The following is a 19,301-nucleotide window of genomic DNA, read 5'->3' as shown; positions in this document are numbered from 1 at the left end:
TTATCCAGGGTCGGGTCACAGAGGCAGCAGGCAGAGCAGGTCATTCCAGACCTCCCTCCCCCCGCAGACGCTTTCCAGCTGTTCCAGATGTAAGAGATGGAGCTGCTGCTTGTGTGATCCCCACCATGAAGGCCTCATCACTCACTGGAGTCAGATTCAGCTGATTTCACTGTTAAGCAGCATTAGTGGGTAGACGGCCACGATCACAGTACAGAGCCAAGATGAAGTCCAATAACCTGATGCTCATCATCACGTCAACATCTAGCTGATGTCAGACCTGATGACCTGCTAAACCAATCACCTGCACTACATTTCTGATCTTTTACTGTAAATTAATCCTTTTAAATGTTTGTTTTTGAGTCCAGCTGAGAAAAAAAATACAGAAAGAAAAAGAATTATTATTTAACTAAGAGGGTGAACAAAGCTAAACATCAGCGTGTTAGCCAGGGTTCCAGACTGCAACCAAAACAGTCACACATCCATCCATCATCTCTACACCTTCATCTCACCAGGGTCATGGGGGGCGGAGCCTATCCCAGCTGACTCAGGGTGAAGGCAGGTTCACCTGGACAGGTAACCAGTCTATCACAGGGCTACACTTAGAGACAGACAACCAAGCACACTCACATTCACACCTACGGACAATTTACAATCACCAATTAACCTCAGCATGTTTCTGGACTGTGGGAGGAAGCCGGAGAACCCGGAGAGAACCCACGCTGCACGGGGAGAACATGGAGACTCCACGCAGGAAGATCCCGGGTGTCCTCACCGGGACGCCAACCGGCGACCTTCTAGCTGTGAGGCCACGGTGCTAACCACTGATCCACCTGCAGCCCATTCTCTGCGTTTATGTGAGTGAATAACTAGCATGAGGCTGAATGTTAGCCATCCTGGTCCTCTCTCAGTCCAAACGGAGAAAGCTGGTGACAGTGGAAACGTTCCTGTGGTGGCCTGCTGACACGCTGAGGCTGGTCTTCAGCTCCAAACACCAATGTGCCTACAGAGCTCCTGGCTGCTTTTATTACAGCTGGACAACAATAATGTACAAAAATGTACAAAACAATGTTTAAAATATATCATTAGTCCAAAGCACAATCCCCATCAGCATGTCTGCGTTTGCTTTTCTTCCCTCTTGACGATGGAAACAGATGTTTGACTTTCCTCGATAGATGACATCAGATTTCTCTCCTTGGGAAGAACTTCACTCAGTGAAAGCAGGAGTGTTGGACTTTTACTTATAAATGAATTACATTAAAGACAAATTAATTCACAGAATGATGACTGAGCCTTTTCAGAAGCAGGTGAATCTTTCTGTATTTCACAGGATATCGAAGCTGTAAATCGGGTTTCAGCGACAAGAGCAGGATGACGAACCCAGGAAGCATCCAGCAAAGCCTCTGATGCTCCAGATTAAAAAGAAACTCCACATGCAGAGGAAGGACTTAGGTCTATTAGAGAAAACATCGGCAATAAATAAGCTCTCACAGTGCTTCTGTATTTACTGTCACTGCCAGGAGGGGGAGACAAAAGCTCCACACTACAGAGTGAAGTTATTCAAGTTTATCCCTTTTTGAAATAACAAAATACGTTTAGTTTCCAGTCATACGTCCATTTTATTAGAGGCAGCTTCTACACTGAGTGAATCCCTGTTTGCTTTGGTGTGCTTTGATCAGCAAACGTTCACAGAAACATCCTCCACATGGGTGCAGTGGTCCGATGGTCGACCTGTCGCTGCCCTCTGCTGGACGTTTGAGGTACTTTCAGTGAATTCAAACACGCTTCCACAGCAGATGCAACGCGATGCAACGCGATGCAGAGCGTCTCTCATGTGTATTAAAGTCTTTTGGCAGATTTCAGTCCGTTTGTTCACGTGTGATTTCTTTGTGTGTCAAAACTACACAACTGTAGTGTTTGTTTCTCCCATGCCCATTCAGAAGGTTTAGGCACGTTTACAACTTCATGTGCCGTTTGTGATGCCATACTCTGAAGCCTGGTTTGACCCACAACAAGAGAAATCCCAGTGCAGCATGTCACCCTTTGCCAGACTGAGTGTTTGTGCAGTTTGTGATCATGGTAAACTTATATCAGTACAGGGCCGGGCAGCATGTTTCCTTCAATAGTTAACATCATCGTTTCAGAACTGCGTTTTGTCTTTTCATTGATTATCTTTGTCTGACATTAAATCAGTTTGAATATCTGAAGCACTGAAGCGTGACAAAGGTAGAGCAGACGTGTGCAGGCAGCCGGCAGCATGAGGCTCCATCACTGTAAGCATCATTCAGACAGAGGTCACGTGAATGTTTCCCGCTGCTTCACCGACACATACCCACCACACTGACAGAGCATGTCAAAGCTGAACACAGAACACGGATGTGGTTCTAAACACCACCTGAAACCAGCCGCTGCAGTAGAAACAGGAAGCAGGAGCACTCATGTCTTTCATATCTGCTAACACACAGTAGAAGGAGGTGGATAATTACCCAACAGCGCTCTCCTCCAGGCCAACTCTGTCCCTGGTCCGGACCGTCCAGTGTGCCTCCGCTGTGTCCAGGTAGAGATGATGAAGACGCTGCAGGTCCTCCAAGGGTCACTGCTGCTGCTGCTGCTGGTGGCAGGTGTTTGCATCGATGGGTACAAACCGGTCGTCATCGTTCACGGCCTGTTCGATGGACCGAAACAGTTCGACATGTTGTCTCAGTACATCAGAAAGGTACAGCTCTCACCACGCTCTGCAGCTGTGTGCTCCTGGATGTAACGCAGGTTGACAATGTGGTTAGAAACAGCATCACAGCGCTCTGAACCTGCCAGTGGTTCTAACTTCTCCTGGCATGTTTCACCACTTGCAGGAGTTTCAGCTATGACTCAGAACCAGTGCTGGACAGTGTCTGAGAACATTCACTGAAACGCTGTCATTCTATGACGGTCTACAGAGTAGTGGCATTTTCCAGTTCATGCTACTTTTTCCTTCATGTTCCAGCTTCACAAATGTAAAGATTTTCCAAACAGTTAGTCGATTAATGTAGAAAATAATCTCGAGAATATTGTTCTTAGACTAATGCATGAGTAATAATAATGGACAGATATACAGCAGGCACAGGGCACGCTCAGCTCGTACAGTTCAACAACAGGCTCCAGCCCCCCGCGACCCCAGTCAGGATTAAGTGGTGTATAGATGGTTATAGATGATGGATGGACGGATGGATGGATGGATGGGTGGATGGGTGGATGGGTGGATGGATGGATGGATGGATGATGGATGGATGGATGGATGGATGGATGATGGATGGATGGATGGATGGATGGATGGATCAACAACATTCTACTACATGCTGCAATATTTAAGAAACTTTTTCAAAACAGGACTTTAACTTTAGGTTTCAATCAAAATTCAAGTTTTAGCAATCGCTGTTTGATATGACACGCTGTCAGTGGCTTGAAAATTACACCCTGTGTTTTTCCAATATCAGGAAGAATGTATTGATCAGTTACAGCAGAATGTATTGATCAGTTAAAATGGAGCAGACTGACCAATACTGTGGAACATTTAAAAGGTAAATCTGAGTGCAACCCTTCCAGTCTTACTTTAAACTTGATGTTATTCCACATTTCAAGTTGGCGTGAAGTCATTTTTTTTTGGACCAACACGGCAGATTAAAGGCAGTCAGGTTCCCAGAAAAGTGAGAATCAAAAAGCAGTTTCAAGGTGGTGATTTCTGTTCCTCTGTGATTTTCGATTCCTCAGGTTCAGGGTTATTTTTGAAAGTGTTTCAAACTTCCTCTGCGTAAACACTCCTCAGATCCACTCAGCATTTACTGTGTTTCTCACACTCAGTTTAAAGTTTTACTTCTTATCTGCTGTTTTTTATTCCCAGGCGCATCCAGGCACTGAAGTGACTACGATCAGCATGTTTAACAACAAGACCAGTCTGATGTCACTGTGGTGGCAGGTCCTACGCTTCAGGAGGGCCTTAACCTCCATCATGCAGAAGGCTGCTGATGGCGTCCATCTTCTGTGCTTCTCACAAGGTCCTCCCTCCTACACTCAATCACAACGTCGCTCTCATTTACACATCTGTAGACACAGTAAAGGACAGAATCTGGACATTTTTCAGGGAATAATTTGAGATGAGCACCAGAGTGAAACTCACTACTGTCGTGGCAGTACACAGCTGAACAGCTCGTTAAGTATTTACTGAATGCTGGGTGGTGTCCCTGCAAGGTGGCTCAGTTGGTAGCACTGTTGCCTCGCAGCTAGAAGGTCGCCGGTTGGCGTCCCGGTGAGGACACCCGGGATCTTCCTGCGTGGAGTCTCCATGTTCTCCCCGTGCAGCGTGGGTTCTCTCCGGGTTCTCCGGCTTCCTCCCACAGTCCAGAAACATGCTGAGGTTAATTGGTGATTGTAAATTGTCCGTAGGTGTGAATGTGAGTGTGCTTGGTTGTCTGTCTCTAAGTGTAGCCCTGTGATAGACTGGTTACCTGTCCAGGTGAACCTGCCTTCACCCTGAGTCAGCTGGGATAGGCTCCAGCCCCCTCGCGACCCTAATGAGGATGAAGTGGTGTATAGTTAATGGATGGATTGGAGGGGGGGACGCCGCCTGGGGACTCCACAGTTCTCCTGGGGGACTTCAATGTTCACGTGGACAATGACGGTGAAACCTGGAGGGACGTGATTGGGAGGAATGGCCTGCCCGATCTGAACCCGGGTGGTGTTTTGTTTTTGGACCTCTGTGCTAGCCACATATTGACCATAACAAACACCATGTTCAAACATAAGGTTGTTTATAGGTGTACCTGGTACCAGAGTACCGTAGGCCAAAGGTCCATGATCGACTTCATAGTCGTATCACCAGATCTGCAGGCATATGTTTTGGACACTCGGGAGAGGAGCAGAGCGGTCCACTGATCACCACCTGATGGTGAGTTGGAGTTAAACTGTCCTTGGTGGCAAAGCTCCAGGTGTGGATGAGATTTGCCCCGAGATGCGAAAGGCTCCTGCTGACACGTCTCTTCAGTGTCACGTGGGCATCGGGTACAGTGCCTGTGGAGTGACAGACCGGGGTGGTGGTTCCCATTTTCAAAAAGGGGGACCGGAGAGTGTGTTCCAACTACCGGGGCATCACACTTCTCCGCCTCCCTGGGAAAGTTTACTCTAGGGTGCTGGAAAGGAGGCTTCGGCTGATTGTCGAACCTCGGATTCAGGAGGAGCAATGAGGATTCCTTCCTGGTCGTGGAACACTGGACCAGCTCTTTACCCTTGTGGAGCTGCTGAGGGGGGCGTGGGAATTCGATATGCCAGTCTACATGTGCTTTGTGGATCTGGAGAAGGCCTCTGACCGTGTCCCCCGAGGAACTCTGTGGGGGACACTGAGGGAGTGTGGGGTAACAGACTCGCTGCTATGAGCCACTCGGTCCCTGTACAACCAAAGTGCGAGCTGTGTCCGCATTCTCAACAATAAGTCGAACACGTTCCCAGTAGGTGTTGGACTCCACCAGGGCTGCCCCTTGTCCCCGATCCTGTTTGTGGTCTTCATGGACAGGATCTCAAGGCACAGTCAGGGTGAGGAGGGTGTCCGGTTTGGGGACCTCATGATCACGTCTCTGCTTTTTGCAGATGATGTGGTACTGCTGGCTTCATCAGACCTTCACATGCACTGGAGCGGTTTGCAGCCGAGTGGGGGGATGCGGATCAGTACCTCCAAGTCCAAGGCCATGGTCCTCTGCCAGACACCTGTGGATTGCCTCCTCTGAGTTGGGGGGGAGTTGCTTCCTCAGGCGAGGGAGTTTAAGTATCTCAGATCCTGTTCAGGAGTGATGGAGCGTGAGATGGACAGGCGGCTCGGTGCAGTGTCAGCAGTAATGCGGGCGCTGTATCAGACCGTGGTGGTGAAGAGATTCTCAATTTACCAGTCCATCTATGTCCCGACCCTCACCTATGGTCACGAGCTTTGGGTCGTAACCAAAAGAACAAGATGGTGGATAAAAGCGGCCGAAATGAGCTTCCTCTGCAGGGTGGCTGGGCTCAGCCTTAGAGACAGGGTGAGGAGCTCCAAGTAGAGTAGCACGTCAAAAGGAGCTAGTCGAGGTGATTTGGACATCTGGTTCAGATGCCTCTGGAGAGGCTTCCTCTGGAGGTCTTCCAAACATGTTCACCTGGGAGGAGACCCCAGAATCCTTGCTGCCAGATGTTTTTATTACAGTGATAGCACATGTTGGTCTGCTAAACAACAGTGAGGATCACTGCAGTAAACCATATATGCTTTGGTTCAGTCAGAACTTGTTGATGTCGTGTCTAATGTGTCCTCTATTGCTTTTGTAAAAGGCGGCGTGATATGTCGAGCTCTTCTCTCCACGATTCCGAACCACAACGTTCACACCTTCATCGCGCTTTCATCCCCGCTGGCTGGACAATATGGAGGTCAGACAGCTTCATGTTACTTTCAAAGCATTTATAAAGAAGCTGCAGGGAATTAAGACATTTTAAACTCTTTCTCGCTGTCTGGTTCCACAGCAACAGAATACCTGAGGCAGGTATTTCCTAAATACTTGAAGAAGACAGTGTATCTTGCTTGCTACAAAAAAAGTGGACAGTTAATATCTATCTGCAACTACTGGAAGGGTAAGAACAGAGGAGCCTTCACATCGCCTTACGTTTCCTGCTGAAAAGATGCTCCAACATGTATTTGTTTTCTCCACAGACCCTCACCAAAGATCCCTCTACCTGCAGTACAGCAACTTTCTGCCACTGCTCGATGGTGAAAAACCTCACAAGGACATGAAAGGTAGTGGAAGCATACCAGCATGGCCTTTATGCACTGGATACAAGCTGGTGCACTAAAACAGACATGTTCCTTTATTTCACTGTCTCAGCTTGGAGGAAGAACTTCCTGCGCATCCAGAAGCTGGTGCTGATTGGAGGACCGGATGATGGCGTCATCACACCATGGCAGTCCAGGTTTCACCACATTTTAGGATTTTAGGACTATGAGCATTTATATATATATATATATAATCAAATAGCATGAAGTCAAATGGACTTATGATGCCTGTCCTGACTTGACATGACAACAATACTGGTACCTGGACAGATACTCAGGTGCAAGTAAATGAAAAATAAGCAGCTTGAACATGTCAAGGCTGGGTTCTGGGTTCCTGAACTGACTGTTTCCTCTCTGTGCACAGCCACTTTGGTTTCTTTGACAGCAGTGAAAACGTGGTGGAGATGAGAGACCAGTGGGTGAGCGTCACATCAGTGTTCCTGTTGTCTGCTCTGCTGTCGTCACACCTCTGATAAACTCCCACTCCAAGCCCCTCTTCATTCTGTGCTGGACTCTCCGTCAGTCTGATCTTCAGTCTCACTGTGTCCTTTCCTTGGTCTCTCCCTCTGACAGTTCTACAAGGAGGACACCTTTGGGCTGCAGACGCTGGACGTGCGTGGCGACGTGGCGCTGTGTGCTCGTGCTGGTGTGAAGCACACTCACTGGCACTCCGACTACAGCGTGTTCAGCAGCTGCATTGAGAAGTGGCTCATATAGAACCAGGTGCTGGTACCAGACAGTTTCCAGCTGAGGACCAGCACTGCTGACAGATGCTGCTACGCTTGTTCATGCTGATTGTGCAACAGAAGAAAAGAGCCATGATTGGAGCTGCTGCTTGTGTGATCCCCACCATGAAGGCCTCATCACTCACTGGAGTCAGATTCAGCTGATTTCACTGTTAAGCAGCATTAGTGGGTAGACGGCCACGATCACAGTACAGAGCCAAGATGAGTCCAATAACCTGATGCTCATCATCACGTCAACATCTAGCTGATGTCAGACCTGATGACCTGCTAAACCAATCACCTGCACTACATTTCTGATCTTTTACTGTAAATTAATCCTTGTTGTTTCCTCCATGAAGGCCTGTCGTCGAGTCTGGTTGAAAAAATAAAAAAACGCAGAAAGAAAAACTTTCTCCGAATCGCTCAGTGTTTCTGTATTTCCTCTGACTGCCAGCAGGGGGAGACAAAAGCTCCACACTGCAGGTTGACATTGCTCTAGTTCAGGGGTGTCCAGTCCTGGTCCTGGAGGGCCACAATCCTGCATGTTCTAGATGTTTCCCTCTTGCAACACACCTGATTCTAATGATCAGGATGGTTATCAGGCTTCTGCAGAGCTTGATGATGAGTTCTTGTTTGTTGTTTGTGTTCATGTTAAACTCACAGTTCTATACAACAGGACAGAGCTACAGAGAACCTATTGGTGAGTTTGAACCTTGATAAAACGAGAAGATTTTAAACAACCGGATCTCCACTGACTGGATCGGTCTAGATCTGTGAGTTTTAAGATGTGTTTGCAGTCTGTCCTGTGCTGACGGCAGCATGAACACGGCCACCCTTTGCCCTCCAGACATGATTAGATTAATGTAGCACAGTGGCTGTGATCAATCAGTTACACCAATTGATCTTCCTTAATGAACCGATCCATGGTTGTTGACTTGCTGATTGTGAAGGAAAGTAAAAGAGGAAATGCGTCCACACACACACACACACACACACACACACACACACACACACACAAACTTTTTCATCAGCTGTAAGTGTTCATCAAAGACAACATGTCAGCAATATTTCATCATGTGACTTATTAGAAATAATATCGTTAACCATCAATGCAACAGGAGAAAAGCAGCTGATGGATAAACAACAGAAAACGATCAATAACTCATTAGGAGGTGCAGCATGCTAACGATGAGCAGGATGCCGGGTTTGGCCTCGTGTCACAGAACATGAGCGAGTGTTTTATGAGCCACGTCTACATTATTAAACCAAACGGCAAATGGTCAAAAATAAAACAAAATTTAATTTAAAAATAAAATGAAAACCTGATAAAAAGATTTCAAAATTAAAATAAAGCACAAATAATAGAATAGAGTAAGAATAAAATAATGATAATAACAAACTAAGCAGACAGGAGTCACTGCCAGGAGGTGCAGGATGATAAAGTGACATGAAATAAAGATAAAACTAATTAACATTCATTTAGTTCTGGCTTCACTACGTTTGACTGTCAGAACAACCGACACCAGAGAAATCGGCTTCAGAATTCAGACGAGATGAAAATCGCAGAGTTCTGGTTTATTTTTAAATTAATTTAATTTTAATTCAAATCAGAGACATGTACTTAAAGGGGTGTTGAATAAAGTTATAGGGAAAGATAAAACATTAAAGACCAAACAGAGGAGTGTCGCTGCAGGAGTTCTGCGCACAGCTTCAGGAAAAGATCAAATTAAAAATCAAGATGAAATCAGAATTCCGCTACTTGCCGCCGGACTGGTTCCTCAGCAGCAGCAGCTGGGCGTTGGGTCCTCCTGCTGCTGTCAACAGGTATGACTGCTGACGTCAGGAAGGTGACACCCACCTCCCCTCCTCCTCCCTCCTCCCTCCTCCACTCCGGTGTGTTGAAACGCGGCTGCGCTCAGTTCCCGGTAGAGATTTGGTCTGGAACCTTTTCTTTCCTCCACTTGTCGTGGCTTCGCCTCCTTTCTGTCGCGACCATGAAGCTTTGGGCCGGACTGTGAGCTGTGATCCCGCTGAGCCGTCGGACCGGAGGACCGAGAGGTAAACTTCACTCTGGCTTCAGACACTTCAGACCGTCTGTGACGCGTCAGAGCAGACCGAACCAGAGCCGGGGCGCACGGTGCTCTGGCCGCTGCTCCAACACTTTCGCAGGCTGACGCCACTTTCACGCTGGATCGCGGCAGCCTCAGCTGCTTAAAATAGAATTAAATAGACGAGAGTTCATCTGTTTTCCACTGGATGGGGAAGAGTTTCCATTTGGGAACATGTTGGTGCGGTTTGTTCTTCCGACTGTTTTCGGTGCGTCAAGGCGCGTTTCGGTTGGATCCGGTGAGTTTAGGACGTGTGCAGGGAGCCGTGCTGGGAGGGGGCGGACAGAAAGCTTCATTCATCGACAGTCTGGCTGCAGTTCACTGTCAGCGTGGCTCAAGGTCGACGTGTCCCGCCCTGTGGGGAGCCTCTGTCAGCAGGCGGACACGCAGGGCAGAGCAGAGAGTGGGCGAAGCGGCGGGGAGGCAATTAATGTGTCAGTGTGATGAGCGGAGCCGGTCCGGTCCATCAGGACAGCTGCAAAGCCGAACATCCAGCAGCAGCAGCCTGGAGCCCTGGTCCAGTGTGCACATCACAGTGGGTCACAGGAACAAGAGTAGGACAACAACGCACTGATTTAGTTTTAATTACATTCTAAAAGTGATTGATAACTAGTGAAAAACATAAGAATGAATAATTTACACATTAACTGTAAAAAAGTTTTTATTGTGTATAAACCTGCACAAAATCAGATTTTATTTAAAAGAAACAAATATGCATATGACTGAGAAGTGGTTTTATACATATATATATATATGTATACACACACACACATATATACACGTATATATATATGAGACTGATTTGTTAAATTACAGCTAATATCCAGCAGCAGCACAGAAAAACGTCTTCCATATGAGTTAACTGAACAGTTGTTTGACAGAGGCCTGCTGTCCTGTTCACCTTTAGCTGAAGCCTCCAGTGGGTGTGTTTTCACTGTGTGCCTGCCGTGAGCTCCAGAAGCTGCTACCAGAGCAACAGAAGCTGCTACCAGAGCTCCAGAAGCTGCTACCAGAGCAACAGAAGCTGCTACCAGAGCAACACCGGCTGTTTTCCTGCTTCAGGCCTTTAAATGGCTACAAACTCATCTCTGTGTGTGAAAGTTAGCTGAAGCTTCTTTCCATGAACATCATCCATTCCTGCCCTAAACCGGCGTCCATGCAGCTCTGTACTCTACAACATCCAGCTCTACTCAGTCCCCAGCTCCCATCCCCCACTGCAGCTCCAGCACACCAGCTCGCCCAGCACTCTAGTCAAACTCCTGTAGAGCTACTGCATGCTACACAACGGCACATTTGAAGTAGTTCAGTTACACATGTTCGAGCCAGAACCCGCTCCTGAGTAATGACAAAGACCCAACCTGAAGCTGACAGGGCGGTTCTATGGGTTTGTTACGTGTGAAACCTCAGACGTCTGGATCCGTGTTTCTGGGACTGATCCGTGTCTCTGATCCGTGTTTCTGGGACTGATCCGTGTCTCTGATTCGTGTCTCTGATCCGTGTCTCTGGGACTGATCCGTGAGCTGCTGTTAACTTCCTGCCTTGGCGTGGTCTTCATCAGTGTTTGATGCTCTTTGAAGAAACGTTCTTGAAGTGTTCTGGGCGGCCCGACCTGCATGTCTCGGCGCCCTGACGGCTGCTGTTTGTCTTCCCTCAGCCGAGTGTTTCTATGGACGACTCCAGGAGCTGATCAGTCTGTTAATTGTATATTACTCCAGGTGACAACAAATCTAAAATATAAGAGTTTACACCTTATTTACGACATAACTCCAAATGTCATATTTATTAAGTTTTGCTCTGAGCTCCAGAAACCTCTAAATATTAACGAACAGGTGTGTCTGGTGCAGTCTGTTCAGATCCTTTCTACCTTGTTGTGGCAGCTTACCAGTATTTGTTGTGACACTGCAGTCTTAGCTAAAGTGGAGTTGGGTTGGGAACCACTGCTGTAAATTCTTCTTTATTCCACAGATCGTTTCCCACATCTGTTGGAGGGTAGCGCCAGCCCTTTGTCTACAATGTCCTCCAGAGGTAAGAATGACCTGTGCCGAATATGTGGCGGAGCTCTGCAGGGAAACCAGCGGCGATGGCTGTTTGGGGGCCAGAATAGGAAGAGCAGCCACCTTCAGACCCCAACAGAGTCCCTGAGGGGAGGAAGCCGGTCTCAGTCCTTGCAGAGCAGCCCCTGGGGTGAGTGTGGAGCATAAAGAAATACTTTACATGCTCTGGTTTGTTTTACTGACATTACAAGTCTGTTTCCATCCACAGGCAGCACATTATCTCTGGGCTCCTCAGGCTCTCTCTCCAAGTCCCAGTTATCTGTGAATTCGCCGTCCAAAAGCGTGGACGTGCTCGCGGTGTTGACCCACATCCTGGGCCAGTCTGTACCACGAGGCAGCGGGCAGGGCGAGTTTGTTTGTGGCAAATGCGTGAGCGCCCTCGAGCGGGTGTTTAAGTTCGACTCGGTGATAGCCAGGGTGAGGGTGCTTTCGTCTGAGCGGCTTCAGAAGCTGATGCAGGAGAGGGACAAGATCAGGCAGTGGGTGCGCCAAAACTACCGGCAGAGACACTCGCGGGACGCTCAGAACCGGGGCAGCACCAGCGAGGAGGACGGCGACGCTGAGAAGGAGGGCTACAGGGAGATGCTCAAAGAGAACATGGCGCTCTCAGAGTATGAATGCTGGTCTGAGAAGTGGGACACGTGTCCGTACTTTGTCAGAACGGGTAAAAGATGCAGAAAGGGCAAAGGATGTGAAGGCTGCGACTCCTTACGGGTGTCCGACTCTGACTATGAGTCCGTGTGTGGGGTTCCTCGTCGCTTGCCTTTCCAACCTTTCTCCCCGTTGGCGCTGTCTCGGGACAAATCCCGGAGCATGCCCCTGCACTGGCACGGGGTGCCGTCCCTCGGCTCCAGCCCGGCTTCTCTGGCAGGGTCCAGTCTCTCCCTGCGAGCGCCTTCCCGCACCGAGTCCATCCAGTCTCTGGACTCTCTTGATGGAAATGACCCTTTCGACTCACTGGGGGATCAGTCGGTCAGCTTTGTGCTGAAGGAGCTGAGGAGTATTGAAGGGAAGCCGGTCAGTTCGCCATCAGGGAGCAGGATCCCAGTTCTGGGGAGGAGGGATGGGAAGCACACCGGAAAAGCTGGAGAGGCGGCGTCACCCACAGTGAACAGGGAGCTGAACTTTGGGGACACCGAGAACGGAGGGCATGAGGTGGACGAAGAGGACGGGGATGTGCTGACAGAGCTGAGAGACGAGTTCATGCCGCTCCATCGAGAGGTGAGTGTTTCCTTCCCTGTCTGAGCGTGTGCAGGAATGAGAGACCTCTGACCAGATGCTGTGTGTGCTGGTGGCTGTAAATATTGACACAGTGTGCTGCAACAGGTAATCCGGGAGCAGCTGAGGCCAGTCCAGCAGCTTATCAAGACTGCAGCTATACATTTCCTTGTGTATTTGGAGTTTTTTGCACCCCATTGTCACGACACCGTTTGCCATTTCAGAACACGACTGCCAGAGTTCACCATGCCATCAGGCACCTGCGAAGTCAACTCGACCAAGCTACCTCCCGCGTCAGGACCCTGGAGGCTGAGCTGAAACATGGGAAGAGCAGACCAGCTGAGGTCAATGGATCAGAGGACTGGACTCCTGTAAGCTTTCCATTTCTTACACATGCTGTTTGGCAGGTTAAATGTTCAAGGAGCCGTGTAGCGGTTAGCTTAGCATGAACACAAAGAAATGGAAAGGACCTAACTTTGGAGTGTAAGTCTCACTCAGACTGTGAAATAAATTAAACTGGCATTAGTTAAACTTTAGGATGTGTTCTAGAAAGGTGAACTTTGTCGCCCTGTATTTCTGGGACCGTGGCAGTCGAGGATCTCCGCCAGCAACAACCAGAAGGCCAATAAATGAGGGTTTCCCACAATACTGACCTGCCTTTAAACAGACTCATGGAACACGTCCTCAAACCCATCATGCACATTCATTTTCAAGAAGAGTAAGAACCAAGCTCAGCTAGATTGGACGGGAATATTCCTGAGGATAACTGGTCACACAGGCCTTTCTGAGACTGCCAGCTCAGCTCTGCTTGTGGTATACCCACAATGAAGCCAGAGTGATTTGTAAAAGTCTGAACAACTCAAGTAAACCTACAAAATGTGACTTCTGCAAATCATATCCAAACCACACATGAAAATGTGATTCTAATGTGTCTCTGTGTGTTTTGGGTCAAGTCAGAATCCATCTGACGGAGGCGCTGAGCAGAATGACTGCAAAATAAATCTCCTGCTTGCACTTTGTGAGGAAGCTGTAGTAGAGATAAAGCTGGAAGCACTGGTGTAGCTACGTAGGGCCCATGCCTACATTACTACCACGTGCAGACAGGCTGGCCATGTCTGGACACACGAATCTGATCTGATCACTTACAAACAACTGACCGCCTGTCATGAAGATCTAATTTGGCTGAACACAATCACAAGTAGCAGCACGATGAACGATTAAAGGATGTGATCAAATGGAGCAGCAGCACTACAGCGGTCACCCTCTAGGAGCCAACACAGCTAAAACACCAGTTTAGACGCTTCGAGGACAAGTTCACACAAAGGATTCAAGTCTGTTTTGCACTTTCTGTAGAAATAGTAAAAGCCACTCATTTTATAAGAATCTGGAAACTACAGCACATGTTGTTGCCTGTCTAGATTGGGTACTGGACCTACTGGACCAGTACACAGAGCTGCAGTAGTGGACTCAGGTACCAGCTGAGGTCTCAACTCCTAAAGGCCTCCAAGAGTAAAAAATAGACGGGGAGTGTAAAAACTCAGTATTACTCTAAACCTGCTGCAGGTGGAGACTGAAGTGCTGATTCATTTATTTATAACCAGCTGCCACAGCGTGATGCCTCCAACTGTTTTGTTTTTTAAGCAGACAAACAGGTTTATTACACAGCAGCTCCTCCGTCACATGTTCGAACGGCTCCACGAACCACTCCGAATGTTGACGCAGCACAAATATAGCTTTATGAAAGCGAGGGAAGGTGGGTGGACTGTGCTTTGTGTCTGTGGAGGGTGTGTCTGTACTTCCTCATTTACAGGTGCACATAACACACACTCAGCCTCTCAGTGGAATCTTCCCCAACCGGTGGAGTTTGCCCCGGGGCAGGAGTCTTCTGACGGAGGATATCATTAACAGGCCTCTCAGCTGTGGGAGAGTTCACATGACCTGATCTGTCAGAGCGATCGCTGCTGTGTTCACAAGCTCAATAGTAATGGGAACTACTGTTAAACATGCTGCAGGTTTAAACATGCAATAACTGATTTCTGTTTTCAGCTGTTATGTTGAACTTCTTCTCAAACAGTCGCCTGTTCAGCCTCCAGCAGCAACAGAACAAACACTGTCCTTCATTCAGAGCCCTACTTCCAGCCACCTGATGAAGCTCTTTTTAGCAGTTTTAGGCTCCAGCAACGCCTGAGGGAAATGTTAAAAAGCTAAATGATCACATCAGATGTTCATCAGGACAGATGCATGGCTCAGCGCTGGTATACGCAGAGTGAAACATTATGGGAATCCAGCAAATTCCAGTTCTATATATTTCAGACACCAAGTGGCCTCACAAAACTACATCAGGTAGACGAGCACCACATTGTAGACCAAGCTAAGGAAATAATTTGGCGATGAATCAGTGACAACAGTAGCTGTCGCGCTATGTGGCCGCCCTTTGGTGTGGCGCTGAGCAACATGCAGATCCACAGTGGTTCAGTAGCACCACAGCTGAATGCCATGACTTTTAAATAAAGCCACTTATTGTTTCTGGTCTGCAGCTCATCCAGGAGGAGGGTGGCAGCTCCCTGCTGCAGAGCCTCGGCCGCTCCCTGCACAGCCGGGAGCGCCTGGTCCAGGTATGTGATGAGGGGAGCAGCGGTGGGATCTTCTGCTGCTGTGAGGCTCAAAGCTCACTGGAATGTTGTTTGTCTTTGAAGTCGCTGAACGCCCTTAAAGCGGCAGCAGCCAAACCTGCGCCGGCTCCGCTTGATGAAGACTGTCCTGCTTTCAGCTGCTTGTTATGTTTGTGATCAACTGCAGGAATGTCATTGGACTCACTGTGAGTCATTCTGGATGAACGACCAAAACAAACAGGACCAACCAATCAGAGAGACTGTCTTCTTCAAGCAGAGAGTGATTGGATGAGTTACACACTAGTAAATGATTAGTAGTGAGTGACTGCAGCACAGGTCTGGTTCAGCACTGTGCTCCATTAACGGTTATCTGCTGTCTGGACTGGACTTACACTTCATGCTAAGCTAAGCTAAGAAGCTTGAGTCAGGTGATTCAGCGTTCACCAAGCCAGTGAATAAGCCAGTTTCCTACATGTTGAACTATTCCTTTAAAGTATGCAGCGACACCAAAGCGTGCACGTGTAGCTTCCATCAGACAGGAGCTGTTCATGCACAGTAAACACACAGTAGACCACAGAACCACCATCAATGCTCAGCTTTACCACTCTGTCCCTATAGCCAGCTCTACTTCTCTGATCTCCTGCAGCTCATCCTGTGGGTCTAAACAGATCTGAGCATGTCTGGTGACTGCACTCATCCTCCTTTGCATACATGTTGAATCGCTGCCTCTGGTTATTTCTGATTTGGCTCAAAATGGTTTCATAAGATTTGAATCTTACAGTTCAACCGTCTTTCCTGAACGTGTCTGCAGACAGATATTTGCGTTTTTCAGGAGTGCATGGGTCTGATCAGGAGGCTGTGTGTGGAGGACGGAGCAGGCGCTGAGCTGGCCAACAAGCTGACTGACACACTGACCGAGACGCTGAAGGAACTTCTGTCTGAGAACAAGGTTAGAGCTGCTGCTGCTGTCGGCCGCGTTGATCCTCGCTACTGACATTACAGCAGTGTTGGTCTGCTTAGGATGACACATACTGTCTGCTCGCTGGAGCATGGCAGCTCTCAGCAGAAGCACACAGGGTTTTGCTGACAGTCAGCAGCCTGACTGTTCTCTGAGAGCTGGAGGTCTTGTGATGGGTACTTTTCTTACCCCAGCGCTGCAGGACGTTTAACCAGGAGCACCTCAGTTAACTCCCTGGCTCTCTGGACAGATTATAGTTGAGACTAAACACTGCTTTGAGTAAAACAAATCACCGAAACATTTCTTTTCTGTTGATCAACCAACTGTTTCAGCTCTACAGACACTGTTTTCCAGTCAGGATGGAGACGTGATGCGTTTTGACTTGCAGGTTGCCCTGGAGACTTTGAAATCCGAATGGACAGAGAAGGAAAAGGGCACGGAGAAAGAGATGGAGGCACTGAGGAAGGCTGGACGAGACCGAGAGAGAGACCTCAACACGCTGAACACTGTGCTGCAGTGCAACCAGGACATCATCAACGTAAGAGCACATCAGCAACCCGAGATGCACCGCGGTATGGTGAAAGCACACCGCATGCTCTGCACAGCAGCGCTCATCAGCAGTTCCAAATTGGCGAGCTGCTGTTGACAAATTAAACGTACGTAAACCGATGAGGCAGAAGATGGAGAACACACGTCAGAGAAGGTACTGCTGATTCGCCGCAGTGCCTGACTGCTCCACCAGGTGGAGCCTCTCACTGTTTAACAAGGTGGAGCAACAGGTGTGTTTCTCACCACGTGTACAGATCCACAGAGAGCTCTCTGCTGTCTGCCTGTTGATTCCCTCTGCAGCGCCAGGTTCTGGCGGCTGACCGGTGTAGCTCGCTGCCCTGGTGCTCAGTCAGGATGTTGAAACGCTAGCACAGGCTGGGAGCAGAGGCGCTGCTACGTTCAGGAGCAGCAGGACTCTGGCATGCTTCCTACAACGTTAAAGGGATGAAGTGTATCGGCGACGCTCTGCTCTGATTGTAAACAGATGATCACATTCACAACTCATCAGTGATCAATTCATCTTTAAAATGAAATCACTTTAGCCTCTGGTGTTTAATATCTGATGTAAAACCAGCTCAGCTACATTAAATAAACACCTGGGTGCTAAATCTGAAATGAAACAGAACAACATGTAACGTGATTTAAAGTCAGTGACACATAAAGCATTAAACAGAGCCAACGAGCTGCAGCCTTCCACAGTAACGAACCTGAACATCACTCATCTGTTCCCAGTGCTTTGATAGCAGATCATCCTCGTAGCTGACCTACACGCTGCTGCAGCAGCTTCATCAGTCAATCTGTCACTATTTACCACCACCTCTACTGAGATGAATTATCTGACGTATGGTCCCTACTCTCCACATTCTGTCTACATGTGCACTTGCTGCATGTACCTGAAGTCCGGTCTAGATGCAGCATTTCTTTCTTGTCTCCCTGTAGGACCTGCGGGTGGCTCTGGGGGAGAAGGAGCTCCTGCTGAAGGAGGTGGAGAAGGAGCGTGAGGTGTGGAGGCAGCGGGACGGAGCCCTCGCTGCTGTCCTGCAGGAGAAGGAGGCTCTGATCCACAGCTTCAGAGAGCAGCTGGAGGTCTGTCACAAGGAGGTGAACATGAAGCACCAGCAGAAGGCTGGAAGTAAAATGAACATGATAAGCTTCTGTGAGGCCAGCTCATCTACTTCTAGCTTAGTGAGCGCTCTACAGTAACCTCAAGTGTAAGACATGATGCAGAGGCCATGTGTGTGTTGGACTAACGAGCGTCTATCAGCTGTCTAGTAAAGATAACATGTTTGTCTCTATTGCCACTAACAACGAACAGCTGGGGTTAAATGGATGTAAATGACACAAAGTGAAGTTCTCCGTCTGACTAACGGACTCCTACAGACCTCCGTCTCTCTGATGGCTCGGCTGAGGTTTCACTTCAGGAACATGTCGTTTTCCACCAGGCTCCCTCCAGCTCTGACGGCGGGCAGCGCTCTGCTGAGCTGGCAGCCCTGTTGGAGGACTGGGAGGGGAACGGCGCCATCTTGTGTCAGGAGGTGGCCAAGCTCACCACAGCCCTGCAGGAATACCAGGACATGGTGCAGGTGAGATACCTGCATGAACAGAAGATGTCAGAGTTGAATATGTCGAATACAACGCTGACAAACATAAACACAATACGTTTGCTCTTTTGTACCTGCTGCTTCCTCTTTAAACATGCCTTCATAAATAAACTAGGATGGAAACAAGACATAACTGGGCAACTAGTAAAGAATGCCAAAGCTTCAGCTTCTCAAACCAGTCACACCTCATATGTGGAGCACCTTCAGTACCGTCAGAGCCAGAACCTTACTGATGCTCGACCAGCTGATAATAAGCTCAGAGAAATAAATGGAACAATTTAACACCAAAGCACACAGCAAATAACAGGAATTCCCAATTGATAATAAAACAAATAAAATACTATTTTTATTGATATTAATTCAAAATTAAAACAAAATAGTGAAAAATTAAACTAATTTTTAAAAAATGAAAATATAAGAACAAAAATGGTGCAAAATGAATAAAAAACAACAATATGCTGCTAATAATATTAATAATCTAACATCAAATGTGTAAAATAAGAAAAAAACAACAACGACAAAGAACAAATTAAACAAACACAAATAATAAACCGTTAAGTCAAATAAACCAGTGAGCACCCAAAGGCCAGGGTCAGCAGGAGCTTTAAATACTGATGTCACAACAGCAACCTGTCCAGGTGAAGCTGCCTTCGCCCTGA

General features: G+C 48.0%; 2 protein-coding genes across 3 annotated transcripts in view; both read left to right on the top strand.

Moving 5' to 3' along the window:
* The first annotated feature begins 2,451 nt into the window (after window positions 1-2,451).
* LOC103356799 (lysosomal thioesterase PPT2-A-like) lies at window positions 2,452-7,950 on the top strand. Its single transcript, XM_008281094.1, has 8 exons — window positions 2,452-2,713; window positions 3,875-4,028; window positions 6,322-6,417; window positions 6,511-6,618; window positions 6,698-6,781; window positions 6,870-6,954; window positions 7,182-7,236; window positions 7,391-7,950. The coding sequence occupies exons 1-8, from the start codon at window positions 2,561-2,563 to the stop codon at window positions 7,532-7,534; spliced, it is 879 nt and encodes a 292-aa protein (XP_008279316.1). The 5' UTR covers window positions 2,452-2,560; the 3' UTR covers window positions 7,535-7,950.
* Window positions 7,951-9,465: 1,515 nt separating this feature from the next.
* LOC103356798 (golgin IMH1) overlaps window positions 9,466-19,301 on the top strand; it is a 12,432-nt gene continuing 2,596 nt past the window's right edge. The window contains exons 1-9 of one of the 2 annotated variants that reach the window (XM_008281093.1): window positions 9,466-9,600; window positions 11,616-11,834; window positions 11,913-12,925; window positions 13,147-13,293; window positions 15,460-15,537; window positions 16,367-16,483; window positions 16,881-17,030; window positions 17,981-18,127; window positions 18,484-18,624. In XM_008281093.1, the coding sequence (XP_008279315.1) occupies window positions 11,663-11,834; window positions 11,913-12,925; window positions 13,147-13,293; window positions 15,460-15,537; window positions 16,367-16,483; window positions 16,881-17,030; window positions 17,981-18,127; window positions 18,484-18,624 (1,965 nt within the window). In that variant the 5' untranslated portion in view covers window positions 9,466-9,600; window positions 11,616-11,662. Of the gene's footprint in view, window positions 9,601-11,615; window positions 11,835-11,912; window positions 12,926-13,146; window positions 13,294-15,459; window positions 15,538-16,366; window positions 16,484-16,880; window positions 17,031-17,980; window positions 18,143-18,483; window positions 18,625-19,301 lie in introns of both variants that reach the window. The other variant, XM_008281092.1, reaches the window with a different exon arrangement.

Source organism: Stegastes partitus, unplaced genomic scaffold (assembly GCF_000690725.1).
Source record: "Stegastes partitus isolate 25-593 unplaced genomic scaffold, Stegastes_partitus-1.0.2 Scaffold222, whole genome shotgun sequence".
Taxonomy (NCBI): Eukaryota; Metazoa; Chordata; class Actinopteri; family Pomacentridae; genus Stegastes; species Stegastes partitus.
This window is presented reverse-complemented; position numbering and strand designations above follow the sequence as displayed.